General features: G+C 51.1%; 3 protein-coding genes across 5 annotated transcripts; all 3 read left to right on the plus strand.

Moving 5' to 3' along the window:
* Positions 1 to 3,247: 3,247 nt before the first annotated feature.
* Positions 3,248 to 11,441, plus strand: LOC129078108 (keratin-associated protein 10-2). The gene is made up of 6 exons (XM_054582788.1): positions 3,248 to 3,257; positions 5,438 to 5,473; positions 6,275 to 6,462; positions 6,707 to 6,862; positions 10,450 to 10,728; positions 11,369 to 11,441. The coding sequence occupies exons 1-5, from the start codon at positions 3,248 to 3,250 to the stop codon at positions 10,561 to 10,563; spliced, it is 504 nt and encodes a 167-aa protein (XP_054438763.1). The 3' UTR covers positions 10,564 to 10,728; positions 11,369 to 11,441.
* Positions 11,442 to 11,655: 214 nt separating this feature from the next.
* On the plus strand, positions 11,656 to 17,777 carry ALDOA (aldolase, fructose-bisphosphate A). 2 transcript variants are annotated; one of them, XM_054582727.1, is made up of 9 exons: positions 11,656 to 11,738; positions 14,197 to 14,323; positions 14,408 to 14,619; positions 15,090 to 15,144; positions 15,274 to 15,434; positions 15,783 to 15,866; positions 15,987 to 16,161; positions 16,323 to 16,522; positions 16,612 to 17,777. In XM_054582727.1, the coding sequence occupies exons 2-9, from the start codon at positions 14,212 to 14,214 to the stop codon at positions 16,705 to 16,707; spliced, it is 1,095 nt and encodes a 364-aa protein (XP_054438702.1). In that variant the 5' UTR covers positions 11,656 to 11,738; positions 14,197 to 14,211; the 3' UTR covers positions 16,708 to 17,777. The 2 variants fall into 2 exon arrangements, with proteins under 2 accessions (XP_054438702.1, XP_054438703.1); XM_054582728.1 differs by lacking the exon at positions 11,656 to 11,738 and adding an exon at positions 12,749 to 12,887.
* Positions 17,778 to 19,092: 1,315 nt separating this feature from the next.
* PPP4C (protein phosphatase 4 catalytic subunit) lies at positions 19,093 to 27,579 on the plus strand. Of its 2 annotated transcripts, XM_054582731.1 has the most exons (9): positions 19,093 to 19,195; positions 19,409 to 19,570; positions 23,917 to 23,968; positions 24,489 to 24,539; positions 24,744 to 24,845; positions 25,439 to 25,612; positions 25,704 to 25,830; positions 26,924 to 27,113; positions 27,196 to 27,579. In XM_054582731.1, exons 2-9 carry the CDS (start codon positions 19,473 to 19,475, stop codon positions 27,323 to 27,325), a joined length of 924 nt encoding a protein of 307 aa, XP_054438706.1. In that variant the 5' UTR covers positions 19,093 to 19,195; positions 19,409 to 19,472; the 3' UTR covers positions 27,326 to 27,579. The 2 variants fall into 2 exon arrangements, with proteins under 2 accessions (XP_054438706.1, XP_054438707.1); XM_054582732.1 differs by lacking the exon at positions 24,744 to 24,845.
* The last annotated feature ends 186 nt before the right edge of the window (positions 27,580 to 27,765 follow it).

The following is a 27,765-nucleotide window of genomic DNA, read 5'->3' on the forward strand; positions in this document are numbered from 1 at the left end:
ATCCAATGAGTCTGTATTAATCTCATTCTACAGATGAATAAGCCACGCTGAAAGGTTAACATTAATTATCGAGGATTGAAATGGCTGGTAAATGGATTGGGAATCCAGAAACCTACTGAGATCCTAGCTCAGCTGTTTAATTATCTTTTCCGAAGTTTTGTTTCCTCACGTGGAAAATGGTGGATTGGTCCAAAGAAGTGTTCTCTGCGTGTTGCGGATTTTCCCCTATTTAATCTAATAATAACAAACAATTATTTACTAGATGTCAGTCACAAATTGATGCCTTTTACATATGTTAACTAATGTAATCCTCTCAGTAACCTAAGAGGGAAATGCCATTATTACTTTCCCTTTACAAATGAAAGAACTGAGACACTGAGAGGTTGTGTGACTTGCCCACAAGTGGCAGAGCTGGGATTTGAACCTAGCAGTCTGATTTCCAGAGTAGTTGCCTTTTTTAAAACCATGTACTTTAAAAGGAAACTTTTGATCATTATAGAAACTAGAAAACCATTATCACTTGTAAACAGAGGGTAATCAAAAAATTAATAAGATGAAACAACTTGTTCTAACATTCTGGCTAGATACTATCTATCGCCTGCCCCAAATGCTGAGCTGAAGGCCTGTTCTCTCTTTGTTAAAGAAAAGACAAGATTAAGTATGGATAGAGAAGTGTTAAAGGAGTTCTGGCAGCAAAATGAGACTTTCTCCTGGAATAATCAGAAGTGTTGAAAGAGAATTGGAAAGCATAGCTTTCCTGTGTGCATGCATGCTTTCTTGCTGATCTGTGTACCACCTAAAATAAATCCAAGATAGTGTGCATTCCACACACTGTGGTCCCTTGTCTGGGTGTTCTAGGAGTGCCCAAACATCCCTGGGGGAAGGTAGACAAGGCCGGCTCATTCTGGCACAGGGGCGCAGCACCTCCCCCCACTTCGGAAGGCCGCAGCCGCAGGGGGCAGCGTGAGGTGGCACTCGCTGCCCAGGTCCTGACCCAGGCTTGCCTGGTGCACGGCGTCCCCAGCTCAGGCCCAATCCCACGCTCCCTTAGCCTGGCTCCCCAGGTGGGCCTCTCACGCACAGGCGGTCCTCACATACCTGCCACACGGCTCACCCTGGGCCTGAAGTTTACCATTTCTTGCTACTTCAGGCTTCTCAGTCCAAATGCTGTCTTGTTCATCCTCTTAGATCCTGGGTGCAGCGCTGCCCCAGTCCCGCAGAGGAGTGCAGGTGTGATATCATCAAAGGCTGTGAATAAGTAAACGATAAGGAGCCAGAAGTGGCCTGTTTCCCACATGACACCCAGGGAAGGGTCCAATTCCCCCTACAGTGATCTGGGGACAGTCCTGGCCAGCGGGCCAGAACATTTATTATTTAGTGCTTTAATTGTACTGGTCCCAGGTTAGGTACAGTTCCAAACAAGTTCAGTCCCACCTTTTAGCTGTACAACAGAAAAAGCTAAGGGGCACAACACGTGAGATGTATTCAGAAAACTAAGGGTCTAGGCCTTTTTTTCTCTTATTGTTTTGTGATCTTGGTCAAGTGTCAGAGCTCTCTGAGCTTCGGTTGCATACACAGAAAGTCCCACTGCCCAGGCTCAAATCCTAGTTCTGTCACTCACTAGCCAGGAGAACTTGTGCAAGTGATTTAACAGCTCTGAGCCTTACGGTTCTTATCTGCAGAATGGGGGCAAGATGGAATAAGATGTGTGTGAATACTCATTGCAATATTCATTAAGAGCTGTTATATGTTTTTTTTTTAAAGATTTATTTATTTATTTTTAGAGAGAGGGGAAGGGAAGGAGAAAGGGAGAGAAACAGCAACGTGTGGTTGCCTCTTGCGTGCCCCCTGCTGGAGACCTGGCCTGCAACCCAGGCCTGTGCCCTGACTGGGAATCGAATCAGCGACCATTTGGTTCGCAGGCTGGCACTCCATCCACTGAGCCACACCAGCCAGAGTGTAATGAACCCTTGTTCTATGCCAGATACCCTGCCTTCATTTTCTTTAACCATCACCATAAGCCCTCACAGTCTCTTATGTAATCCCTGCTTTCCAGATGAGGAAGACTGAGGCTTAGTGACCTCAGCTGATTTGCCCAAGGTCACATAGACACACAGTGGCAGAACTGGAATTCAAATCTAGATCTTGCCCAGTTCTAAAATTCCTTTTTAACTGGTTCATAATTCTTTTCCATCTATAAAATGGAAAAAAAAAATGGTTTCTGCCTCTCAGGCCTACTGTTAAGATTAAATAAGAGAAAGTCTGTGGAGAGGCCTCTGCTGATGCTTGCTTTAACTTCTTATTTCCCCAGGGTAATTATCTGAGCACAGGACTTTCATTTTCATAATGAGGAGTCTGCTGAACCTCTTAAACTCTGGGAGGCAATATTGTCTGATGTCCATAGAAGGGGCTGAAAGTGTGAGATCAAATCGGGGCTCCCAGGTTCCCTTCCTGTGACCTAGCCCAGGCCTGCTAAGGCTTCTTTCATCTTCTGGGCTTCCTCTTCGCCTCAGGTCTCCCTCCCACCCCATGATGATTGGGAATACATACCCTTTTCTCTCTTTCCCAGAGGCAGTGCAAAACTACATTTGATATTACCTGACATCTCCAGCTTTGAACTGTAGGTAGGAGACCCGATGGTTATCCAGCTATCATAAAGTCAGTTTCTCCCAGCCTCCACAAATGGTGTGATGTGGGAAGAAGTGGGGCCCTGGCAAAGAGGGATGCATATATCACCCCTCCTATTGGCTTGGCACTGCCCACTCTCCCGCATAATGTATGAGCGCCTCGTAGGAACAGAATACCATCAGTAGTGAGTCTGACCATGGCAGGCCACAGGCGTGATCAGAGGCCTTGCCAAGGCTCACGTCTCTGTGTTGGCAGGAACTGAGAAGAGGGAGGGAGCTGTGTCACCTGAGGCCTTTCCTGGGGCTGGTTTCAACTTGGGCCTTGGATTCTGCAGAGAAGATGGGGGAAGACAAGAAGACAGCCTTAATAAGACAATCTGACCCTACCTCAGAATCAATGATAACATTAGGGAGAGCCAGACTCCTGTTTTCTGAGCTTGAAACCCCCCTTAGGGGGTGGGGGTGGCATCAGAGGTGTCTGGGACCTCTCAATTTGGTTGAAGGTGAGAGGGGAGATTTGGAACCCAAAGCCACAGACCCTGGCAATTTCTGTGACTGCCTCATGGTGTAGGCAATGCCCAGGGGCAGCTGCTGTGGTGAGGCACATCTGCGCAGAGAACATGGGCACAGGTAGGTAGGTAGGTGTACAGTGGCAGAGCTTTTGGGTGAAAATGCAAGCATGCGTGTAGAACCAAAAAGGTCAGGAATAAAAGCAGGTGGTCTGCGTGAGTGCCTTGGCTCCCTGAGAGCCACAGGAACTAGGGCATCTGGATAACAACACTTCATTAGTAGATACAGTTGGATTCAATTCATTCATAGAATCAGTGATTACTTACTGGATGCTCCCAAGGCCAGGCCAAGTGCTAGGGCTTGAGGTATGGAAATGAATCAGACCCAGGTACTCACAGTCTAACTGGGGAACCAGGCATTGAAGTAAAGATCCAAATACCTTGTGGTAAAGTGATAGAACAGCAGTATGTATATGGTGTCCAAAGTGGCCACCTCTGCCTGAGGATGGCAGAAAGAACTCCCTGAGGCAAAACTGAGCAGAGGCTTGAAGGTTGAGGAAGGAGTCTTCAGAAGGGAAACAGGGGAAGGATGTTGTTCTACGCAGAGGGAACAGCATCTGCAAAGGTGTAGAGCTGTGAAACCCTCTGCACTGGTTCAGGAACCTTGAACGGATCCTATGGTGGAGCCTTGAAAGAACTGATGAGGCATAAAACAATCATTTGTTTGCATATTATCTGATTTCCCCTCCCCCCAGTGTAATGTAAGCAACACAAGGGGAGGAAATTTGTCTGCTTTATCCTCTGCTAGAGATCCAGCGCCTAGAGCAGTGCTTGGCCCCCAGTGAGGTATGTTTGGGGATGAATCAACCGAAGACAGGCTGGACCCAAGTGGAAGGTGCTGACAGTCAGCCTAAAGCATTTGGACTTTATCCTGGAGTCAGTGGGGAGCCTTCAGAGGTTTAAAAATAGAAAAGGAACAAGATCTGCTGTGGGAGGGAGGAAATCACTTTGACAATGATGTGGTGGTTTAAGAAATCAGATTATGAAGTTTTTTTGATTGTTTTTATCTATCATTTTTTATTGGTATTCTGTTACAGGTGTCCCAGTTTTCCCCCCTTTGCCATCCTCTGTCCATCACCCCCACGCCCTGCTCCCACAGTCAATGCCCACACTGTTGTCCGTGTCCATGGGTCATTCATACATGTTCTTTGTCTAGTCCCTTCCCTTTCTTTCCACCATTATCCCCCACCTCCCTCCCCTCAGTGTGCTCCATGTTTCCGTGCCTGTGGTTCTATTTTCTTCAGTAATTTATTTTGTTAGATTCCTCTTATAGGTGAGACCATGTGGTATTTGTCTTTCACCAATTAGCTTATTTCATTTAGCATAATCTCCAAAGTTTTTTTAAAATTTACTTACTGATTTTAGAGTGAGAGAGGAAGGGAGAGACATTCATTGGTTGATTCTTATATGCACCTTGACCGAGGAATTTACCCACAAACTTGGTTGTATTGGTGAACGCTCTAACTAACTGAGCTACCCGGCGGGGCCAGATTATGAAGTCTTAAATTACGACGCTGTCAGTAAAAATGAGTGGCGTCGGGTTGAAAAGACGTTGGGAATAATGCCAGACAATTGACGAGAAGCTTTGATTTTTACAGCGTCCCTGTGAGAAAGGTGGCTCCCCTTTTACAGAGGTAGAAATGAATTCAGGGAGGCGCAGTGACTTGGCCGAAGTCACACAGCAAGTTGGTCGTGTAACCCAGGGGTTCAGTCTTCCCTTTGTAGCGTCCCAGGACTCAGCATATGAAGAAGATCCGACCAGGAAGCTGGCAGCAGAAATTTGCCATTTTGGTGCAATAACTGCAAGGAATCGAGCAGACCGTAAAAAGAGCTGGTAGTCACAGGGAACAGGCAATGGAAGAGAGGCGGGGAGAAGGAATTTTGGGTTTCGGCGGCCGCCGTAGGAGCAGCGCTTTGTCTCCATGGCAATAGCAGGAAGCCGCGGGAGGTTTTTGGACTGTGCTGCTTAGGCGGCCGATTGGACCTAATGCTACGCGGCCCCGAGGGTGCAGGTGATGCGGCTGGGTGGGTGGAGGGACGCGGAGTGTGGTCACAGCAAAGGTCTGGGGCCCGCGAGAGAGATGTCGCCCTCGAATCCCTTGATCCTCATTCCCATTGTCTGGATGAGGGGCCCACGCTGGGCCTCAGTTTCCCCAAACGGGAAGCGGATGGAAGGGAGTGGGCAACCCAGTCCAATGGCCCCTCGCAATCTCTGAGGCCCGGACTTCCTCTCCTTTGCAGCTCCTGAACTGACTGGCGCTGTCCTGCCCCATGGACGTGAGTCCTAGTCCCTTTAACCCTCTCCGGCGCGGCCCCCTCAGCGCCCTAAACTCACACCAACTTTGCCTGCCTTCCGGCGGCACTGGAGAAGAGGCTGTTTGCTGAACATAAACCTCTCAGCTGAAGATAAGAGTTTTGAGAAAGAATGCCACGGATGGGGGCTTCCCACGGGAGGGCACTTTCCTGCTCTTCCTCGTGAGATGAAGAGTTTGCCAAGTAACCAACGGGAAAAGGCATTCCAGAGGAAACAGCTTGGGTAGAGAGAGACCTGGGGGGAGGGAGGGAGGAGGAAGAGAGAGAGAAAATAGAGCATTTGGGGGACTGCTAGGACTGAAGTGTGGCTGGATAACCTTCAGGTACAGGGGGAGGGAGGGAGGGAGAAGTAGGTGGGGCTGGACCTGAGCCTTTGTCACTGAGGTAAGTTCAGACTAAGGCACTGAGAGCCATTGATGGATTTGTAAGCAAGGGAGGCATACACAGGGACAGCTGGTATGGAAAGGGACAAAATTGCAGATTGGAAGACAGAGGCAGTAATGTTGGCTGAGGGATGGTAAAGAATCAGAGAGACCATAGGTCCATTTGGAGAGACATTCTGAAAGGAAGTCCATTAAGTCTTGGTAAAGTCTAGAATGACCAACAAGCCCTTTATGGTGCTGAAATGGGGATGACAGGAGAATAGGCAGGTTTGGGGGACAAGAGAGTGTAGTCCTATCGACTGTCTCCCCACCACCTGGTGGCTGTTCTTCCCCTTTTCCCAGCCACCTCAGTGTCCCTCCTGGTGTTTCTGTGTTCCTGTAGCCCCTCCTACCTCCTTGTCACCCCCTCCTCCTGTGCTCATTCAGGCCTCCTCTAGCCCGTGGAATCCCACCCCGGCTCCTGTCAGCAGTCCTTCCCTGCTGCTCCCCATCCCTGCCATCGTCTTCATCGCTGTGGGCGTCTATTTGTTGCTGCTAGGCCTAGTGCTGCTAACTAGGCACTGCCTGCTGGTGAGGAGCTGGTTGGGGTTGGGGGGCGGGGCGCGTTCTGGGGAAGAGGAACCTGGTTAATCTGTGCCCTCCTCTGCAGGCCCTTTAACCTGAGACTCCTTTGCTATTTAGTCCCCCCCATCTATTCTTTTTGTGGCACCAGAGAGTTCCTCCTCTGCTGTTCTCCTGCCTCTCTCGCCAAAATCACGTCTTGGTTACCCCCACCTGCCACCTGGCCCAGATCCTGAGCGCTGCTGTTTCCTAGGCCCAGGGCTGCTGCACCAACTGCAGCTCCCCCTGCAGGAAGCAAGGCGCCTCCAGGCCCCAGGACTGTTGCTGGACCTGTGCAGAAGCCTGCGACTTCCCTCTGCCTAGCCCAGCTCACTACCTGGATGCCTGCTGCCCCCAGCCCACCGAAGCTGTGAGTTCTCACACCGTCCTCTAGCTCCCTGAGCCCTGATCTAGGCACTGTCTGTGCATTCATTTTTGTTGTTGTTATTCAACATTTATTATTCAGCACCTCCTCTAGGCCAGGCACAATTCCAGGTATTGGCTCAGGTGGAGACAGCCCCAAATCACATAAACAACATATAATTTCAAATGATGAAAGAGCTACTTGGAAAAAAGAAAGCAGGGTGTTGGCTGGAGAAAGGTGATGTGTGTAACATGTATGGCATATAATCAGTTCTGAAAATGGTAGTTAAAAGAAAAAGACAGAACCTCTCACAGAGCTCTTTCTGTTCTTTGAGTGAATACTGTGTTCCATTATATCTCCTCAACAACTCTGGGAGCTGGGTATTTTTAAAAACCTGTATATGTTTTTTCTGATCACAAAAAGTATTATTACAAAGTGTGCATGTAGAAATACGTAGAAAACACAAAGCAATTTATAAACGAGCTCTCTGACCAAGGTTGCTATGTTTTGTGTATGACCCTCACATACTAATATACAATTCCATCACTGCTGAATTTTGCTAGTATTTGGTAAAAATGGGTCATACCACATATTCTGTATCATCACAGCTGCTCCTTGCCCTTTTTAACTTGACTTCACACCTTGGTCACCCCTCTAGGCCTGCGCAGGTACATAGGTAAGTATTTGTATCCTCCTTTTGCAGGGGAATAAGTGGGCTTAGGGAAGTTAGTCACTTCTCCAATATTCCACAGTAGAGTCTTACATAGAAAATTGTTCTGTAGTGTGTTGGAACAGAGTCCTCAGGGAGAAGCCTGGCTTTCAGAGGACAGGCCATTTTTGCGTTTGTGGATTTAAAGATGTTCAGTGTAATCAACCACCTACCTAGGCAATAATTATTTGGGACTCAGAGATTTAGACGGTAAAGCTCCTGCCCTTGAAGTGGTAACTAACCTTCCCTGGGGATAAGAGTGAGGCTAGAAGACCAAGCAGATTCCTAACTTGGACTGACGGTTGTTAGTGCATTAGGGTCTCTGTTCTTCAGTTTCCTTAGTAATAAAAACAGTCACAAATATTACTAAGCTCTCTCCTACCTCACAGCTATAGAAACTGAAGCTTACAGAGGCTTGAGTGACTTGCTTGAGGCTTGGGCCATGACAGAAACCCAGGTTTCTCTTCCTCTCTGGGGGAGAAACCTGCCTAATCTGCTTCTTTCACAGAATGTCCCAAGTATCTAATTCACTCATTATTTAATCATTTAACCAAAGATTTATGGAGTCATTGTTGAGGCCCCAGGATGGGCCCTGGGGGCTCAGTGGAAACAAGATAGACATGGTCCGTGCCCTCACAGGGCTTACATTCCAATAAAGAACAGAAAGAAATACCAGTAAGTAGTAACGGTGTATGAGAATGGCCTGACAGAGTGCAGCGGTTGGTTCTCAGCCCTGCGTGTGATCAGAAGCAGGCATCAGGCTTAAACAGAAAGCTAGGCATTCAGGCCCACCACTCACTAGTTCTGAGACTGGCTTGGAGTTGGTGAATTTGTAACAAGTTCCCATGTGATCCTGCCCCACACCAGGGTAAAGAATGACCACTGTGAGGACAAGAATAACTCCCTTTATTGAGAGCTCACTATGTACCAGGCCTTGTGCTTGGTTCTTTCTACTGATTCTTCACAGTGACCTTAAGAAGTGGGTTCAGAGAGAAGGAAACTGAGGCTCAAAACATGAATTAATCAAACCTGGGCCTGAATTGGATTCAAAGCTGGGCCTGAGCTGTAACTAGTAAGGATGGCTAGCCTTCACAAAATCAGAGCAAAAGAAATCAAGTGAAAAACTGCAGAGCCTAGAGAAACACAAGGGTTAACAGTCTTATGGAGTCCTTGTTTAATGTACTTAAACAGCAGATTCCTTCCAGGAGCCACCTGGCTGCCTGAGAGGGTTGAGAAACCCATTAGCCAGTTACTAATGACTAGATCCAATGGACAGAGCCAGGAAATGCTTTTAATACCCACTTCTCTGAGTTGAGGGCAGGGAAACCTCTGTCAGTCACCAATTTTAAGCACAGAATGACAGTGTGGGCCTCCAAAAATTGACAGAGCCAACCTCACCCCCAAACAGGGATTCCCCAGAGATACCCCAAACCACACCCTCATCCAACACAAGGAAACCACTTTGCTCCTCTCTCCCTTCCACCATGACACTCCTAGCCTCCTCCTGAGAGCCACTTCTATTGGCAGTAGCTCCAGCCCAATTCAGACCCCTCTCCCTGGAGACTATGCGTCCTCTCCCCTCACTGGAGCCCCTAGTGATATCTGATCTCTCCAGTCATCTGACACCGCACCCCGAAACCTCAGCTGTTCAAAAGGTCATTCCCCTATTCCTGGCTTGGCCCTGTGTCTGAGCTGTGCAACTGTGACTGTCACTAGCTGTGCCTCAGGACTCAAGGAGCCAACCTTCTGTCACACATCCTGGGCATGTCCCACCCCAGCCATGTGGCCTAACTCCAGTCATGCCTGAAGCAGTCTCAGATCATCTCTGCCCCAGGACGGGAGAGGAATGGGTTGGAATAGGCTATGCTCCCTTCCTGTCTTTGAGGACGTGCTGTTCTTATTTCCCAAGAGACAGACCTGTTTCCCCTGGGAACTGAGAAGACTTATTTCTTCTTTGCCTACAGAGGGAAAAATGACGTGCTTTAGTTTATCCATTCCTTCAGCATTCGTTGCTGAGCATGAGTCCCCGTGCTAGCTCAGTGGAGACAGGAGGTGAACAGCCGCTGCCCTTGCAGACACAGACAGAAGCTGATATTCCTGGCCTTGGGAGGAGTGGGGTCTAGAGGGATCTAAGGACTGCAAGCAGGCAGGCCAGGCCCGTCCCGGCAGCATCCCCGAGTGTATCCCTTTCGGCACTCATCCCCCTCTCTGAGCCTGCACTTCTTTTGTAAAGAGACCCCCTGCTCAAGGTTCTGGTAATTAAGAGAGAGACAACTTTTTAAGACATTAAAATTTTTTGAATATGCACAGTACCAACTTTTAAAGAACACTAGAAAGATTTTCAAAACTCGTTCATGAACGCAGTTCGTGCCTTGCACAGAATAGTTGCTCAGAAATGAACAAGAAGGTTGTGCAGTTTGGTCTCATGCCAAGGAAGAAATCCACAAAACCAACAAGTTATCTTCATCATAGACAGAAAATGTGTGTGTGCTTTCCCTGCCTACTGACTTTCCACACTGCACGTAGCCACAAAAATGTAGTAGAACCATCTTTGAGTTAAACATTGGGACACCCGAATTCTAGCATGGGTCCAGGGCCAGTTACTCCCTGGTCCTCAGTCTCCTCACTTATAAAATGAGAGAAAGAGCCCCCCCCCCCTGAAAAATTTCTTCCAGCTCCTAAACTTAGTTATTTGGAATGTTGCCTCCTTGCTGATTTCTCAACAGCACAGGGAATTGACTTGTTCCCAGGATTAGTGGATGGTACTCTCTGTTCCACTGGGCAAATGGGACTTTCCAGGCATCTCTGTTGCCTTCTCCCCTTGAGAGGCTCTGGTCCCCCTTCTTCCTGCCCATCTCCCTCACTTCTTTCTCTTCTCCCTCAGGGTTGGGCCCCTCATTGCCCTCCTTGCTGCCCACTCTGCGACTGTGCCTGCGCGTGCCAACTTCCTGACTGCCAGAGCCTCAACTGCCTCTGCTTTGAGATCAAGCTCCGATGAGGACCCAAAGTCCCTGCCCTCTGGGGCGCAGCCAGCCCCCGGGGCCCACATGCCCTCTTCCCTGAGGGACCTCAGGACACCTTTCTCCAGGCCACTGGAACCACAAATGGGATGCCTGGCTCCCTGGCCTGAGAACCAGCAGTGGAGGACTTCGTTCTCAGCAGGGTAAGACTCAGAGAGCCCTTGGCCAGCTAGACTACAAGTGCTTCCTAGGGCCCAAAGAAAGAGGGGCTAGTGCTCTGTCTGGCAGACACCCTTGCTCTCCTCTTCCCCTCCTTAAGTAGGCTCATGTTTGAAGGTAAGGGGGGGGGGACTGCTAACCATAGACAGCATTATGGGAGGAACTTGGACCTTAAGTATCAGGATATAAGGGTACTCTAGCATACCCAGTCCATGGGCTTTTGGTTATCTTGAGGTGTGAGCATAATGCCTACATCTGCTCTCCCTCTAAAGAAATGGGTTCCAGCCCTTACCGGTGTGGCTAAGTTGGTTGGGCTGCCTCCTGCAAAGTGAAAGGTCACCGGGGTTCGATTCCCATTCGGGACCCCGTGTCTGGGTTGCAGATTCGATGCCCGAAGGCAACCCATTGACGTTTCTCTCATGAATCGATATTTCTCTCCTTTCTCCCCACCTTCCCATCTTTCTAAAATAAAGTCTTTTTTTAAAAAAAAAGAAAGAAAAGAAAGAAATGGGCTCTAGAGAATCATAACAGCCCCCATGAGAGCCCAGTGAGGAGGGCAGGAAATCAGCAGAAGAGGCAGGGAGGGCCACATGGTGAGTCCCCTTTCCCCTTCTCTCCCCACAGATCCCTGTCCAAAGATTTATTTCCCTTTTGAGGGCCTCAGTCTGGATTTCCCAGGAAGAAATGTCCTCTGAAGTACTGGTGAGTGGGCAGGGGGCCCTCCCCCACCCTCAAAATAGGGCAGGCCCACAGCTCCCTCCCTGCTTTTCTCACTTCGGGCCCCATGCTGGCCTGAATGTCAGGAGCTTCAGGTTTCCCTAAATATAGGTCCCTGCCAGGGAATCCGTGGCAAGGAAAGGGCAGGGGTCACTGGAGAAGGTTGGGGACATAGGCTGGGGGAGGGCAGGAGCTGCCTTTATAACCCAGCCCGGTTCGGCCTGGCTCACTCGCTGCTGACCAGGCTCTGCCCGCCGCTTCGGTCTCCTCCATCCAGGTGGGCCCCAGCCAGGCAGGGCTCGGGTGGGCTAGGGCTGAAGGTGTCCCGATTAGCAGGGGAGAACTAGGATGGGTGGGGTGGCGGAATGTATGTGGGAGGTTGACCAGCACCAGATAGATTTTATTTGTAGTGAGATGTCAGGTCCAAGGGGGAAGTTTCATAAGGGAGAAGTTGCTTGGGCCGAGTGCGGCCGGCCACTTGCTTCATGGTCTGGCTTTGCGTGGTGGCCGGGGTTTCAGGCAGGTCAGCACCGGTCCCTGACGGAGGCCGGACGAGGCTGGCCCAGGCGGGCCGCCCCTGGAACCCTGCAGGCACCAGTAGGGCGCGATTGGGGCGGGTCACCCAGGAGGCTGCCACCAAGCCTCCTGCCAGCCCGGCCAGCTCCTTGTGCTCTCTGTGTGTCCACCCGCAGCCTTTTCCTCGGCCACTTTCTCATGGGCTAGTGACACAGGGAGGGGCGGCCCCGGGTCACAGAGCCGGCCAAGTCCAGCCTGCAGGCAAGGCTGCCACACGCCCTAACTCTGGATTCGGCGACTCTATGACACACGCTGCTTCAGCGTAGGCCGGAAGATGGGGCTGGGCCCGGCCTGGGAGGGGAAGCTGAGCTTCGGTCTTCTCGGGCTCACCCGCGCCCCCGCTCCACCGCCCCACCGCCCCACCAATCCCCATCCCCTCCGGTGCTAAGAACCAGCTGAGTCACGATGCCTCCGAGCACGTCAGGCTGGAAGGAAAGGAAGAGGGGAGTGTCGGGACCGCTCGGGATGTGGCCCCAGTCACGTCCGAGGAGGGTGGGGGAGGGATCTTCTTCTCCCCGCCTAAGAGCCGCCTCTGGGCTTCGCCTTTGGGGGCGGCCGCTCCCACAGTCCCTCGCCTGCAATTGGATGCCGGGGCGCCTTCGGCCCCAGAAAAGGAAAAAAAACAAAAACGGTGGAGGGTGGAGCTGTGCCTTCAGAAAGCCCGGCCCCACCTTCCTCCTCCCCGCCCCTTGCACCGCCCACACGGGAGCTTAATAGGCTGCGTTCCTCTTGGAATGCGCAGCAGAACCAGGGAAGTAGTGACGACTGCGGCGTTCGCTGCCTCAGTCCACTCGCCACTCCGCCGCTCTCCGCCGCTGCACCGCGCAAACCCGCCCCTTTCCTGTGCCAGGTGAGCGCTTTTCGCCACGTGCGAGGGTCAAGGACCATGGAGAAGGATCCTGGGGGCTGTGGCGGGTGGGGCAGAGCCCCCTGCACCCGCTTCTAACATCACCACCCCCGCCTCTATACACACAAGCTCCCAGCCCAGACTCCCCAACCCTCTCTAGCTGGAGCTCACTCGGTTTACTGCGCAATGCTGCGGCTCTGCGCGCTGAGTCATGGCGGGGGAGGAAGCAGGACAAGATGAAAGGCCATCCCCTTTTCTTGCCCGACCCCTGGTGCAAAGGATTATGGCCCCTTTGCCTCTGCAGGGATTTTAAGAGGCACAGAGGGGTGGGGACCAGCTCCTAGACGGCTTCATGGTTCCGAAAGCGGGTGGTTGGGTCCTGCCCTAGGAGGCCGGAGCCTCTGGCGAGGAGGGGACAACCCTCGGCAACGCCTGTTGCCCTATTAACACTTTCCCTGTCTTTTCTTATCGGGTGACCTTGATTCTGAGCCTGGAACAGCTGCAACCCTACGAGCAGACGGGAGCATTTTTCAGGGGGAAGGGGTGGGGCGTTGGCCTCTCCTCCACACTCTTACCTGCATGAGCAGTGAGATCGGCAGACCTCACCCCTTTCCTCATCCTCGGGCTGGGCTTCCTCTGCTGCCCTTTCCTAGGGTTCTGATTTCCTCCTACCGTTTCCTAAGTACCCTTTTCCTAATGCCCTCCCCCACCCTGGGGGCGGGGGAGAAGTCTGACCTTGGGATGTCCTTGATGCCTTGGTGCCTGTTTCAGCTGTGGGATCTAGGGTGGATGAGAAGGAACACTCCTGCGGCAGTCAGAAGATCTGGGTTCTACTCTCAGATCTGGCCCTTGGACTGTTGTGTGACTTTCTCTTCTCAGGGTCCTTTCAGATGAGGCAGTTGGGCTCTCTGCCTTATGCAGGACCTTCATATTCTAAAAGACTTCGGTTCAATTTTGCTCCTAGGCAAAGTGACCCCATGGCAAGGCGCAAGCCAGAAGGGTCCAGCTTCTACATGAGCCACCTTTCCATGGCTCTGGCCTATTCCTTTACCCCAGATGCCAGTATGCAACCCCACCCTCAGCTGGGCAACACCCAGCAACAAACAGAGTTAGGAAAGGTACAGGAGGCAGGCCTAATATAGGGAAGTTGGGTGTAGGGGAGAGCTGGGGACAGGAGATGCCCCAAAACCTGCTGGGTATGGGGCAGGGGAGGTAGGGAACCTTTGCCCTGACCTCCAGACAAAGGACTCTGCTTGTTGGGAGACCATGGAAGGACCCCGCTAACTAGTGCTCCCCATCTTCCTCTGCCCAGGAACTGACTGGCACGATGCCCTACCAATACCCAGCACTGACTCCGGAGCAAAAGAAGGAGCTGTCTGACATTGCTCAGCGCATTGTGGCTCCGGGCAAGGGCATCCTGGCTGCAGATGAGTCCACTGGTACGGGCAGGACACAGTGGGGGAGGGCCTAGAGTTGGGGGCGACAGGCTGATCCCCTTATGACCATGTGCTGCTTCCTTCCAGGGAGCATTGCCAAGCGGTTGCAGTCCATTGGCACTGAGAATACCGAGGAGAACCGACGCTTCTACCGCCAGCTGCTGCTCACTGCCGATGACCGCGTGAATCCCTGCATTGGGGGTGTCATCCTCTTCCATGAGACACTCTATCAGAAGACAGATGATGGGCGTCCCTTCCCCCAAGTTATCAAATCCAAGGGTGGTGTCGTGGGCATCAAGGTGAGGGGGCTGGGCCTCAGGATGTGAGATCTGAGATGAGTCTGGGAAAGAGAAAATCCAGAGTAATAGGCTGGGGGGGTGAACATTGGGCTGGGAGCCTGGAGACCTGGGTGGAATCTACCCCAGATCACATGTAAGGGAAGTTAGAAACTGTGGGCCCTGCTTGGCATTTTTAATCCTTGGAAGTTCTAAGAGCAAGGCATTACCTTCACCGTATAGATGAAAAACCAGAAGCTCAAGGCAGGGAAGTGTTTTGCTCACAGAGTTAGTAAGTAGTAGGAGCACAGGCTCTCCATCAAATCACAGCCCCATGAATCTTGCCTCCTAGGATCAGATACTGTAACTAAGTGAAAACATCTGCGGACCAGGAAGCACCACTTGAAAGATTAAGTTGGGGGCAGAGTAGGGCTCTAGAGCAGAAAAAGGCAGTAGAGATCGCTTACCTGTCTTATGTTGTCCCACCCCAACAGGTAGATAAGGGCGTGGTACCCCTGGCAGGAACAAATGGCGAGACTACTACCCAAGGTGAGAACTGTTTGGCTTCCTGCCCTACCGACCCTCCCACCCAGGTTGGTGTCCTCTGGGTGCCCAGGGTAAGTGGGAGCCACCTGCCTCCCCCTCTGCCATGCTCTGACTTCTGCATCCCCTCTCTAGGGCTGGATGGGCTGTCTGAGCGCTGTGCCCAGTACAAGAAGGATGGAGCTGACTTTGCCAAGTGGCGCTGTGTGCTAAAGATTGGGGAACACACCCCCTCAGCCCTTGCCATCATGGAAAATGCCAACGTTCTGGCCCGTTATGCCAGCATCTGCCAGCAGGTGGGCCTGCATGTCCCCAACAGGCCTACTCCCACCTCGTTTGGTTCCAGAGTGTCAGCTAGCCTGCCACCCATCTGCCAGGATATCTACTTCCCCAAGGCAACTGTTCCGGATCCTTACCAATCGTCAGGCTTGGTCCTGAGGACTCTGTGAGCACAGGGGCAGGACAAGGCTTGTGTAGGTAGATCTGAGGAGATCCTGTCTCCTACAACCCTGCAAAGCTGAGGGCTTTGAGGCCAGGAGTCTCTGTCTTCATCGGGATAAGACCTTGGCTGGTGGTTGTGGAGAGCTACAGGTTGGACTTCAGTTTAGGAGGTCTCATAGCTATTCTGTCCCCTCACCCCACAGAATGGTATTGTGCCCATTGTGGAGCCTGAGATCCTCCCCGATGGGGACCATGACTTGAAGCGCTGTCAGTACGTAACTGAAAAGGTAGGTTTCTTGCCTGCCTGGGCAGTCTGTGGTGGGCTAGGTAGCTGGGCCATGGGCACTGAGGCTGACTCCTGTCCCCCCCACCCCACCCCACCCCACCTTGGTCCTGCCCTACTCTAGGTGCTGGCTGCTGTCTACAAGGCCCTGAGTGACCACCACATCTACCTGGAAGGCACCTTGCTGAAGCCCAATATGGTCACCCCAGGCCATGCCTGTACCCAGAAATTTTCTAACGAGGAGATTGCCATGGCAACTGTTACCGCACTGCGCCGCACAGTGCCCCCTGCTGTCCCTGGTGAGACCCATAACTCTCATTGCCCTCTGGGAGGTAGACGAACTGTACCCACAATCTTTATGCCCATTGGTCTGATTTTCAGGTCAGCTTCTAGGAACTCCTGCCAGTCTCCTGGATCTCTGACTACAATCCCTCCTGTCATTTCACCCTTTGTTTTATAGGGATCACCTTCCTATCTGGAGGTCAGAGTGAGGAGGAGGCGTCCATCAACCTCAATGCAATCAACAAGTGCCCCCTGTTGAAGCCATGGGCCCTGACCTTCTCCTATGGTCGAGCCCTACAGGCCTCTGCCCTGAAGGCCTGGGGTGGAAAGAAGGAGAATCTGAAGGCTGCCCAGGAGGAATATGTCAAACGAGCACTGGTGAGGATGGAACAGGAGGTGGACGGAATGCTGGGGTGGATGAGATTCTGAGAACAGACCTTCTCACTCTGGCTCCTCTCCCCTTTTAGGCCAACAGCCTCGCCTGCCAAGGCAAGTACACTCCAAGCGGTCAGGCCGGGGCTGCAGCCAGCCAGTCCCTCTTCATCTCCAACCATGCCTACTAAACAGAGGTGTTCCAAGGCTGCCCCCTCAACACTCCAGGCCCTGCCCCCTCCCACACTCACTCCTGAAGAGGGGGCCTCATCAGGGGCTGCAGGCTGTTTCCCATCCTTGCCTCCTTTGTGACATTGGTGCGTGGTGTTGTCTGCGTATGCTAACTCCAGTGCTCTTTCCAGCCCACTGCCAATAAACAGCTATTTAAGGGGGAGTTCTTGGCCATGTTTATAGTGTCTGGGTCAGGGGAGGGCCCAGGGAGGTGGCAGAGTCCAGAAGAAAGAACCCTTCTTTTATTTCTTTTTTTCTTAGGCAGGAAAAAGGTGAAGGGGTGGGGTAGGCATTTCCTGCTTTGTTTTATAATTGCGGAGGGCTTGTGGAATATTCTTCCAACTACCAATGTCTCTTATCCCTTCTACCAGCAGCGTCAGATAATAATTGGAGTGTGTATAACTGCTAAGTTGTATGAGGCTGCAGGGTCAGTCTCTCTTCTATATCTAGAACTCACAGGTGCAAGAGGTCCCTGTGACAAAATAACCAGTGACAAAAGTCAAGATTTCCTGAGTCTATGAGCCAGGCAACATAAGTGTTCTATATGGGTATGTGCTGTTATTCCCAATTTACGCTTAAGGCTTTATTGCTGGAGATTGTATTGTTTCTGGATGGAAACAAGATTATTAATCCATATCTCAATCTACACTGTTGAGCTTGTCCATTTTCCCATCTTAATGGAAAATCAGATTAGAACTGGCTTCTTAGTCTTCTTGGGCAGTGGAACCCCTTGAAGAACCTGGAATCCTCTCCAACATCTCAACAATGCAGACACAAACACAGAACTCAGGTTCCAACTTAAGAACTGAGCCTCTAGCCCTGGCTGGTATGGCTCAGTGAATTGAGCACTGTCCTGTGCACCGAAAGTCGCCGGTTCAATCTCCAGTCAGGGTACATGCCTGGGTTGTCCGGCAGATCCCCAATAGGGGGCATAAGAGGCAGCCACACACTGATGTTTCTCTCCCTCTCTTTCTCCCTCCTTTTCCCCGTCTAAAAATAAATAAATGAAAAATCTTTGAAAAAGAAAGAACTGAGCCTCGAGTTGCTGCATTCCATGAAGCCAAAATGAGGGCCATGCACTTACCCCTGTGCCATGCCTTTAACCCTTACCCAACCCAGCGTGGGGTGCAGCAGTATACACCAGAAAGTCTCAGCAGTTATAAGATCCTAGTCATAACCAGGGACCTAGTATTCCTGCCACTTCCCAAATTTCCTGATATGGGCCCTTTTCCATCTGAGCTCCCTTCAGGGGGAGAGAGGAAAAAAAACAATCGACTTCTGATCTCCCAAACCCTACCAAATCCATGTAGTGATAGGCATGAAACCAATTTACCTAGGGCCTTCTAGGAGTTTCTTTGCACATTTGCATTTATTGCGTACATACAAAACCAACCTCTCCTAGTGCCCTTTAAAACTTTGGCCCTCACTTCTGTGCCTACCATCAGCTCTGAAATATCTGAAATAAAGCACATGAAAATTGAAGGTCAATAGAAGACATGAAAAGGACATTCCAAAAGGGAGCAGCGTGTGCAAGACACCATGAAGTTTGCTTAAAGGGACTAGGGAAGCAGAGAAACTCAAATAACACTTCAGGGAGTTCTGAGCTTATGACAAAGTGAGTTCCAGAAAGTGTAAGTGTAACACAGCTTTCCTGGGGTCAAATTTCAGCTTTAATTCAAACCCCAAATTCTTAGTTATGCAAACATGAACAAGTTAGTTAACCTCTCTGAGCCAGTTTCCTCCTCTTTAAAAAAAAAAAAAAAAAGAATAAAACTTGCAGACAACAGAAAGCAATTTAGGGTTATCAAGGGGACCATTCTGCAGTCTTGGAGGCCATGGTGACAGAGGCATAAGCTTGGTGCACTCCTTTCTGCCTCTTAACTTCAGAGGTCCTCCATGGCAGAGATTTCTCTGTGACACTGGAGAGAGAATTAAGCTGATATTCCTACATTCATTGAATAACTACTTATGTATGCCTACTGTGCCAGGTCTTGTTCTAAGCAGTGGGGCTGCAAAGGTGAACCAGGCAATGCTCCGTTCCTCAGAAACTGTAATGGGGGAGGCCGACTAAAATGGGTAAATAAAAACGCGTGGCAGAAAGTTACAAGGCAGAACCCGAGCTAAACTTCAGTCTGGAGGTGACTCGGCTAGGTTATCGCAGACCTCAGATCGACAGGCCGTTTGACCCACAATAACTTGCGCCCGCAAGGGGCCAACATCCGGTTCCTCCGGCTCGTTTCCAGTCCTGGGCCCGAGAGGTGGGGTTAAGAGCGCGGCGTGGGAGGGAGAGGGTATGTATGACGCCACATCCGACGCGCGGCGGAACTGGGTTCCCTTTGCTGCCGCGGCGGGGCCGGAAGTGGAAGTGGCGGTGGCGGCGGCCCAAAGCTGAGGGAAGTACTTCGGAAGGCAGGGAGCCGGAGAGCCGGAGGCAAATTCACAGCGGCGGTAATAGTCGGAGACGCCTCTAGGTCATCGTCCCTAGCGCGGGACCGCGCGGTTCGATGGGAGTTAGCAGGGGGGCGAGCAGGGCCGTGGGACTCTGTGAAGAGAGGTTGGGGGAGGGGGGCGGCCCAGATCCAAAGTAGTTGCCCTCCCCACCCGCTCTAAACCCTGGGACCCCGTAGGGACCCTTATCCCGGCTCGTCGTCGCTTTCCCAGGAGACCCCTGTGCGGTGCGGAGGGGGCGGCGGCCCCGGCTCTGACCCGCGCCGGGGGGTGGGCCATGGCGGAGATCAGCGACTTGGACCGGCAGATTGAGCAGCTGCGGCGCTGCGAGCTCATCAAGGAGAGCGAAGTCAAGGCCCTGTGCGCTAAGGCCAGGTGAGTTCCCTGGCCATGGGGAAGGGGTTCCGCTGCCCAGGGATTCTCGCCTAGGGGGTATCTAGCCAAGAACCTTGGGCCAGACTCATCGTGGAAACATTCCCAGAGAAGAGCAGACTCGGGCCACTTCCCTCGAAGAGCAGCCAGCTTGTTGGGGGAAGATGGACCTGGATAAAGACACTTAAAGTATTAGGTAATGTGTTTTCAGTGGAGTTAGAGAGTTATAGAAAGTAGTTAAGCTCAGGGAAACAACCCTATCTGTTGGGCCAACAGGAAGGGCTTTTTGAAGGAACTGAACTTTGGGGGTAGGCCTTGAGGAATAAGATGAAAAAAGGGATTACCAGCAAGAACAGAAGTCCAAGGCGGAAAAGCTAAAGACTGTGGTTTATAACATTCTTTTAGTTCCTGCAACAACCGTTAAAGTTGGATAGTAGTGTCCCGTTTTACAGCTGAGGACTCTCATGTTCAGAGTCAGCCAGCAAATAAGGGATAGAGTCCAAAGCCAATTCTCCGTGTTCTCTCATTTTCAGGCCATAATGCAAGTTAGTGTTGAATCGGTGTGGGAGCCTAAGACATGGTACCAAAAAAGCCAGAGTAGAATTAAGCATCATATGGACAGAGGACCAATTCAGAGTTCTGTGGGAAGTAGAATGATGTAGTGATTAAGATCCCAGGCTTCGGCCCTTAGAGTATTATTGCCCCGTGCACCAAAAGATTGTGGGTTTGATCCCTGATCAGGACACATATGTAGTTTCAGTCCCCATTCAGGGGGTGTACAGGAGGCAACGGATCCACACATATCTGTCTGTCTGTTTGTCTGTCTGTCTCTCCTCCTCCCTGCATTCTCTGTCTCCCTTCCCTCTCTGCTTTTCCTCTTAACTGTCTGCGTTTCCCCTCCCCTCCTTCCCTCTCTCCCTCCATTCCTCTCTCTCTGAAAAATCAATAAACATATGCTCAGGTGAAGGTTTAAAAAAAAAAAAAGATCTTGGGCTTTGGAATGTCATGGCTGTAGGTCAGAATCTGAGCTCTGCAACTTAGTAGCTGTATTGGTGATCTTGAGGTCTCTGAAACTCAGTTTTTTCATCTGCAAAGTGGGAAGAATAGTACTTAATAAGATAGTTATGAAGAGTCAGTAAGTTAGTGCTTGGGATGGACCTACCATAGTACTTTGGTACAATGTAAGTGCACAACAGCCCTTAGAAGTTGTTATTATTACAATACTGTGTAGAAAGAGTGCAATGCTGATGTGCTGATACGAACTGAAGACAGTGGGGAAGTCTTCTAAGAGAAGATGAAAATAATTTGGATAACTAATGGGAGCAGGGCCAGTGAGGAAGGCATTCCAAGCAGAATGATAGTAGGAGCAGAGGTCGTGAGATACATGGGCAAGAGTGAGGAGACCAATTATCTGCCTCCTCTAAGGCACTGTCTGACTGTTGCTTCCACCAAACTGGAGAATTGTGAGAAAAGAGCCAGCAGAATTACCCGACATTTATCGAACAGTAGGCCCACTACTAGCCTGGCTTTGTCCTGGAAAAGAATTTCTATCCATTTTCTCCCTGCAGCAGTCTTCTGAGGTTGGAATTATTTGCTCCATTTTACAGAATAGGTCATGATTCCTAGAATCCTAGTGACCTAAGGTCACCCAGAGAGAAAGTGACAGAGCTGTGTTCTGAACTTGTGGCCGTCAGGCTCTTCAGTCTCTTTGCTTGGCTTTGCCCCCACCCCCACCGCACCCTGGACCTGTAGCTCCCTGCGTGGGTTTGGTGAACAGGCAAAGCCCCTTTTTAAATACTGGTCTGTGGCTTTTCCATGTTTTGTCTGCTTCCTCGGCCTTGATTGGTATTTTTAGGAACTTAAATCAATTGCTGCCTGGCACCATTCTTTTTTCTTTAAGTCTCATCCCCCGATGTAGGACCTGGATCAGTTTGGTGGTGGTGATAGCTGATGCTTGGATAGCATGGTGGAGTTTCCAGAATAACAGAGAAGTTATATATATAGTCTCCATTGTTCTTTGCAGCAGGCCAGTGAATAGGCAGGGCAGGGGTAAGTATTTCACAGAAAAGAAAACCAGGCCTCAGAGAAGATAATGTCTTGCCCACAGTTTCACAGCTGGTTGGAGGAGGGGGGGTGGTTTTGGATCCAGGTCTTTTACTGCGCACCATGCTCATGGACAGCCAGATGGAGACTTTCAGCCTGTGTGAGAGGTAGCAGGGAGCTTCAAAGAACTGAGGTGAGAAGGTTCTGCACAGTTGAAACTGAGATGGAGCTAGGACTGAACTGAAGCCTGAGTTGGCCACTATCATCCAAGGCCCAGTCTGAAGAAGGGCCAATTCCAGAACCTGGCCGTGGCACTTTCTAGAGACCCACGAGGGACCTAGAGCAAGACTGGTAGTGTCAAGAGCTTCAGCTTGCTCAGGGGGTATACAGATTCAAACGCTGGGACTTAGAGGCCTGAAGTGTGAGAGCCAAAAAGTTCGAAGGGCAGGTTGGTTGGTTGGTTTGCTTTTTGTTTTAATTTTCACCCAGGGATATTTTTATTGATTTAGGGGAGAGAAATATTGACGTGATAGAGCAACATGGATTAGTTGCCTCCCATATGTGCCCCAACTGGGGGTTGAACCCACAGCCTTTTTGATGTATGGGAACAGTGCTCCAACCAACTGAGCAACCTGGCCAGGGCTGAAGGGCAGAGGGTTTTGAATCAAATGGTCCTCAGTATGAATTCCATCTCTGAACAATATGACCCTGGTCAAGTTACTTTATCTCTCCACGTCTTTGAAATCTTTAGGAAACTCAGTGAGATTCTTCATATCCAGGGACAGGCCCTGGCACTTTAGTAAGTGGTTATGAAAGTCATGTTAGTTGTGGAAGTAAAGGTGAGCAGGTATGAGCCTGAGAAGGCTGGCGATGTGCTGCAAGTGACAGAGATAGAGTTGGAGGCTGGTCCTTGTTCCAGACCATGTTGGGGCTTTACTAGCACTAAGGTGGGGTTTTGACTCGGAGTCTGGAAGGGGCTGGCATAAATTCTCAGGGGTTGGGCTCCTAGGTTTCAAATCAGACACTCTCTAACCTTGGGATCTTGATACTGTCCCTTTTTTCTTAAATCCTCAGTTTCTTGTCAGATGAGGATGAAAAGAAGCTTCCCAAGTCAGTTGGAAAGGTCATTATAAACAGTTGATTTGGAAGGTTGTTCAACACAAGGTGTAGTACAGGTGGGAGGGCCTACATTTACTGAACAACGGGCTCACTATTAGCCTGGCTTTGTCCTGGCATGACCCCTGAGGCTACAGCCAGTGGCTTCTCCCATTCCCAGAAAGTCAGAGCACACCTCCCTAGAGCTACATTTGTCATGAAGAGTACCCGGAGCGACCTACAGGAAACCCTGAGTTGAGAGGGGCCTAGTTTAGTGGGAGGAGACAGAAAGAGAGGGCTGAGCAAGTAAGTGCCTGGACCACATCAGAGTGGCTTGGTGAAAGAGCTCCTCATCCTGGAGCCAGGCTGCCTTGGTTCAGGTCCCACCTGTATGACTTCAACCATTTCCTTCATCTGAGAAGTAGGAGTCATCACAGTGCCTGCCTTTGAGGGCGGTGGTTTGATTGCACACATCATTCATGCAAAGCTCTTACTATAGTCCTGGCACGTGGTGTGAACTGGAATGTTCACTGCTGCTAGTATCAAGGATAAAATCTGGAAATAATGGTACTACTTAAATGGGGTGTCTGAACCCGACAGTGGTTTTATGTCATGCTCACTGAAGTAGAAGTAGACTGCACTGCAAGGAGAGATGAAAGAATGAAGTCCTCACTTCCTCTAAATCAATAATGAAAAAGTAGGAACAGCATATCATTTTGAAGATTACTTTGAGGACTGGCCTGCCCAGGACAAACGCCTGTATGCCTTTGGACAGGCCTGGAGCAGATGGGTAGAGAGGGACTGCAAGAGCCCAGCCAAGGGCACAGTGTTGGGCGCTCCAGGCTGAGGGACTTGCGGGAGCAGAGGGCTCTGTGGAGAGGAGGAGATCTGTTTTCTGGGAGTGCTGAACTCATGAAAGGAAGCAGTGAGGTTGGGGTGTGGTCAAGGCTGGGAAAGTCACAGCCTACTCAGAAAGGCTTTGAAAGCTGGAGCAAGTGTTTGGGCTTTGGCCCGTTGACAGTAGGGGAACCACGGAAGCGTGTTGAGAGCAGTCGGGGCTGTGGTCAGCCTATCCTGGAGAAATTGCACACCTCACTCCTGCCCTGTAGAGGTTCAGGGACTGCTCCATATCCTCCCCACCCCCTGTAAAAAAAGGTCAGGGATTGGGCTGGCCTGGCCTGGCTCTGGTGACCCTGGTCTTCTGTCTCCAGAGAGATCTTGGTAGAGGAGAGCAACGTGCAGAGGGTGGATTCGCCAGTCACAGTGAGTATCCTCAGTCCCTCCAGAGCCTAGCTAGGTCTTTTAGGCACAAATACATTCCCTGTAGTCTTGTGGGCCCTCTCATCCTTGGGAGCCCCATCTTCAAGGGAACCTCACTAAACGAAATGGATGTTTTGGGAAGGGTCTTTTGATTTGTTGGAGGGGTACTCTTGGTCAGGGCAGAAGGACTCTTAATGTGGTGAGTGATTCTATGCCATGTGTTTCTATGTGTTCTTTATAATTAGTAACTTTATCGTGAGTACATTAAGGGGAGTAGGAAAAGGAAGGGCCGGGTCCTCCAGGAGAGGAGGTCCCCCTGGAAAGACCTGGCTCTAGCTCTTGCCTGGGGAATAGTTGGCCCTCAGAGTGGGATGGAGGTTGATTCCAGACCAGCCTAACCGGGGTGGGAGAGTAGATTTTGGGCCCTAAAAAGTAGAGGCTTGGCCAAGAGTGATAATTTGAAGATAGCCCCTGAGAGCAGAGGCTTTCAGACCGAGTCCCCATCCACCTTCTCACTTCCCAGGTATGCGGCGACATTCATGGACAATTCTATGACCTCAAGGAGCTGTTCAGAGTGAGTGTGGGTGAACACTGGGGAGGGTGACTGGAAGACCCCTTTGAGAGGGAAAGTTTTGAATTTGGTGAGTGGAGTAGGGGCAAGAGGCCTCTAGTTAGGTGGGCCCTTTTTGAAAGAAGGGCTTCAACTTGACTGAAAATGGGCCACCATAGGGAGTAGGGGACAGTTTAGGACCAAGCAGAACCTTCTCCCTCCCCCCAGGTGGGTGGCGACGTCCCTGAGACCAACTACCTCTTCATGGGGGATTTTGTGGATCGTGGTTTCTACAGCGTTGAAACGTTCCTCCTGCTGCTGGCACTTAAGGTGGGAACTGCTGTCTTCTGGAGCCCAGACCTGGGCCACCTCAGGCCTGACCAGTCTGCGTCCTTTTCGCCCTCCTCTCCTGCTTCATCCACCCCCAACTCTGAGCTGTGCTGCTGGTGATGACAGATTCTGCTTGGCAGGGGTGGTCCTGGAAGTTTTCCTTGACTTGGGGGCATCTGATTGGGCTCCTAGAGGATGAGGTCAGAGGAGTGGCGTTGTAGGGGGAGGGAATAAAGGCTCGGTGTGTTCAGAAAGTGACAAGGGGTTGAGTTCAACTGGGTGCAGACAGCATCCACTGGTGGGAGAGAGGTTGTAAGAAGCCAGATGACAAAGTGCCTTGAATGTCCTGCTAAGGACTTGGTCTCTGTCTTGTAGGTTAAAAAAGGAGCCATTAGGTCTGTAGTTGATATGGGGTCGGGGGTCAGCTTTGTATTCTCTGGAGGAGGGACTGGGAGCCTGTGAGGTGGGTGCAGTAAGATTCATGCAGATGACATAAATCTGGGGCGGGGTGGCAGTGATGAGGATGCAGCGGGGAGCTCTAGGAGGAAGGGGCAGAGCCTAGACCCCAGCCCTGGCTTGGTGATTACCTCCAGGTCCGCTATCCTGACCGAATCACCCTGATCCGGGGCAACCACGAGAGCCGTCAGATCACCCAGGTCTACGGCTTCTATGATGAGTGCCTGCGTAAATATGGCTCGGTGACCGTGTGGCGCTACTGCACTGAGATCTTTGACTACCTCAGCCTGTCAGCCATCATTGATGGCAAGGTAGGCTGGCGACAGCTCCATGCGGATGGGAGGGATGAGAAGAGCCCTGGGCCCCACCCTTCCCACCCTCCTGCCTTGCTCTCCCCTGTAGATCTTCTGTGTGCATGGGGGCCTCTCCCCTTCCATCCAGACCCTTGACCAGATCCGGACAATCGACCGAAAGCAAGAGGTGCCTCACGATGGTCCCATGTGTGACCTGCTCTGGTCTGACCCTGAAGGTGAGTGCAGGTGGGGCAGGTACATCCGGGCTTTACCCTTAGTTTGGCAAGAGACTAAGGGAGCCCCTTGGTTAAAGCAAATACCTTGAAGGGACAGTCAGGCCAGGTATGTTGGGGGAAGAGTAGAGCCAGCTGGTCTTCACTGGTGTCCGTGCTTGGCCTGAGGACTGGCTGGTACTGTCAGAGCGGGAATGTGGGTAGCTGGGTGCTTTGAGCTCTGGCAGAAATAGCGCCTGTATGTCAGAGTTTCATTTTGTTTGTTTGTTTGTTTGTTTTTTAAATATTTTATTCATTTTTAGAGAGAAAAAGGGAAGGCAAAAGAGAGGAAGAAAAACACCAATGTGTGGTTGCCTCTCATGCGCCCCACACTGGGGACCTGGTCTGCAACCCAGGCATGTGCCCTGACTGGGAATCAAACCAGGGCTCAGTCCATTGAGCCACACCAGCCAATGCTCAGAGGCTTAAGACAAAATTTTTGGCTCTCTGTATATAAAGGGGCTTCTGTAGAGGTCGGATACCCCTGAGGAATGATAGACCCCTGAGAACCCCTCATTTTGTGGGGTTCCCCAGCTGGTATGGAGCAGAGCTGAGATTAAACACCAAGTATCCTAGGTACCAGTGCAGGGCTCCTTGTGCTATAACTAGCATGCACCCGCGCACGCGCGCGCGCGCACACACACACACACGCACGCCTCCACTCTCTTACGGCCACGCCCGACTGCCCTCTTACTGCTCCCAGACTAGCTGTGACAACCCCTTGTTCACACTTGCTATATCGGCGTGATTCTTAGGAGCACCTCCTTTTACTCTCCTGTGCCTAGTTGGACAGTAAATTAGTTGCATAGTCATTCTGACTCTATGAGGTGGCGCCAACTATCAGGAAAGTCTTTCCTCATTGGAGCTTAATCTGCTTCAACATTTGCTTCCTGTCCCCTAGGATACTCCCCCAAACCCCCCAAACACATTCAGGCCCTGTCCTGTTGCCCCACAGGCCTGACTGGGGGAGGAGGGCAGGATATTCTTGGAAGGTCAGTGGGCAGTCAGAAAAGCCTTGCAGGACACCTCTCCCCATCTCTACCTTCATTTGCCTCAGACACAACAGGCTGGGGTGTGAGCCCCCGTGGGGCTGGCTACCTATTTGGCAGTGACGTGGTGGCTCAGTTCAATGCAGCCAATGACATTGACATGATCTGCCGTGCCCACCAACTGGTGATGGAAGGTTACAAGTGGCACTTCAATGAGACTGTGCTCACCGTGTGGTCGGCACCCAACTACTGCTACCGGTGAGCTGCCTGGGTCAGGAGGTCACAGTTGGGGGTGGGGACCTAGGCTGACACACACTAACTGCTGCTCTCTGACCTCCAGCTGTGGAAACGTGGCAGCCATCCTGGAGCTGGATGAGCATCTCCAGAAAGATTTCATCATCTTTGAGGCTGCTCCCCAAGAGACACGGGGTATCCCCTCCAAGAAGCCTGTGGCTGACTACTTCCTGTGACCCTTTTGGTCCCTGCCCTCCCCTCTCCAGCCCCTCTGGCCCTTGGACCACTGTGATGCTACCTTCTCCAGATGGAGGCTGGGCATGGAGGGCTGTCCCCAGCTCTGCTCTCCCCACAGAGGGCACTTCGATGGTGAGGACTTTTCTCTGGAGAGGCTCGGAGCCGCCGCTCCATGCTCCTCCTCTCCTTTCTCCCCACCTGAACCATGAAGTTCCCAATAATTTTTTTTCTTTTTTTTCCTTTTTTTTTTTTTTTGTTTGTTTTTAGATAAAAATTTTGAGAAAAAGAAAAAATTCTAATAGAAGGTACAGTCTTTGGATTTGTGTCAGACTTGATTGGGGATGAGTAGTGATGCTGGCCTGGGACCTTGACTGCCCTGGAGCCTTAGTCCCAATGGGAAGGTGAGGCTCAGGCCAGTTCACATGCCCTGAGCCTCCTG

Source organism: Pteronotus mesoamericanus, unplaced genomic scaffold (assembly GCF_021234165.1).
Source record: "Pteronotus mesoamericanus isolate MK-2021 breed Mesoamerican mustached bat unplaced genomic scaffold, CSHL_Meso_final contig_72, whole genome shotgun sequence".
Classification (NCBI taxonomy): Eukaryota; Metazoa; Chordata; class Mammalia; order Chiroptera; family Mormoopidae; genus Pteronotus; species Pteronotus mesoamericanus.

What these genes read in the sequence shown, in the direction of transcription:
- LOC129078108 (XM_054582788.1), top strand. An exon ending in TAACTAGGCACTGCCTGCTG is followed by an intron (nt 6,463 to 6,706) that starts GTGAGGAGCTGG and finishes GCTGTTTCCTAG; the next exon opens with GCCCAGGGCTGCTGCACCAA. An exon ending in GCCCCCAGCCCACCGAAGCT is followed by an intron (nt 6,863 to 10,449) that starts GTGAGTTCTCAC and finishes CTTCTCCCTCAG; the next exon opens with GGTTGGGCCCCTCATTGCCC.
- ALDOA (XM_054582727.1), top strand. Translation starts at nt 14,212, where the DNA reads ATGCCCTACCAATACCCAGCACTGACTCCGGAGCAAAAGAAGGAGCTG. An exon ending in TGGCGAGACTACTACCCAAG is followed by an intron (nt 15,145 to 15,273) that starts GTGAGAACTGTT and finishes TCCCCTCTCTAG; the next exon opens with GGCTGGATGGGCTGTCTGAG. An exon ending in ATGCCAGCATCTGCCAGCAG is followed by an intron (nt 15,435 to 15,782) that starts GTGGGCCTGCAT and finishes CTCACCCCACAG; the next exon opens with AATGGTATTGTGCCCATTGT.
- PPP4C (XM_054582731.1), top strand. Translation starts at nt 19,473, where the DNA reads ATGGCGGAGATCAGCGACTTGGACCGGCAGATTGAGCAGCTGCGGCGC. An exon ending in CAGCCATCATTGATGGCAAG is followed by an intron (nt 25,613 to 25,703) that starts GTAGGCTGGCGA and finishes TCTCCCCTGTAG; the next exon opens with ATCTTCTGTGTGCATGGGGG. An exon ending in GCTCTGGTCTGACCCTGAAG is followed by an intron (nt 25,831 to 26,923) that starts GTGAGTGCAGGT and finishes CATTTGCCTCAG; the next exon opens with ACACAACAGGCTGGGGTGTG.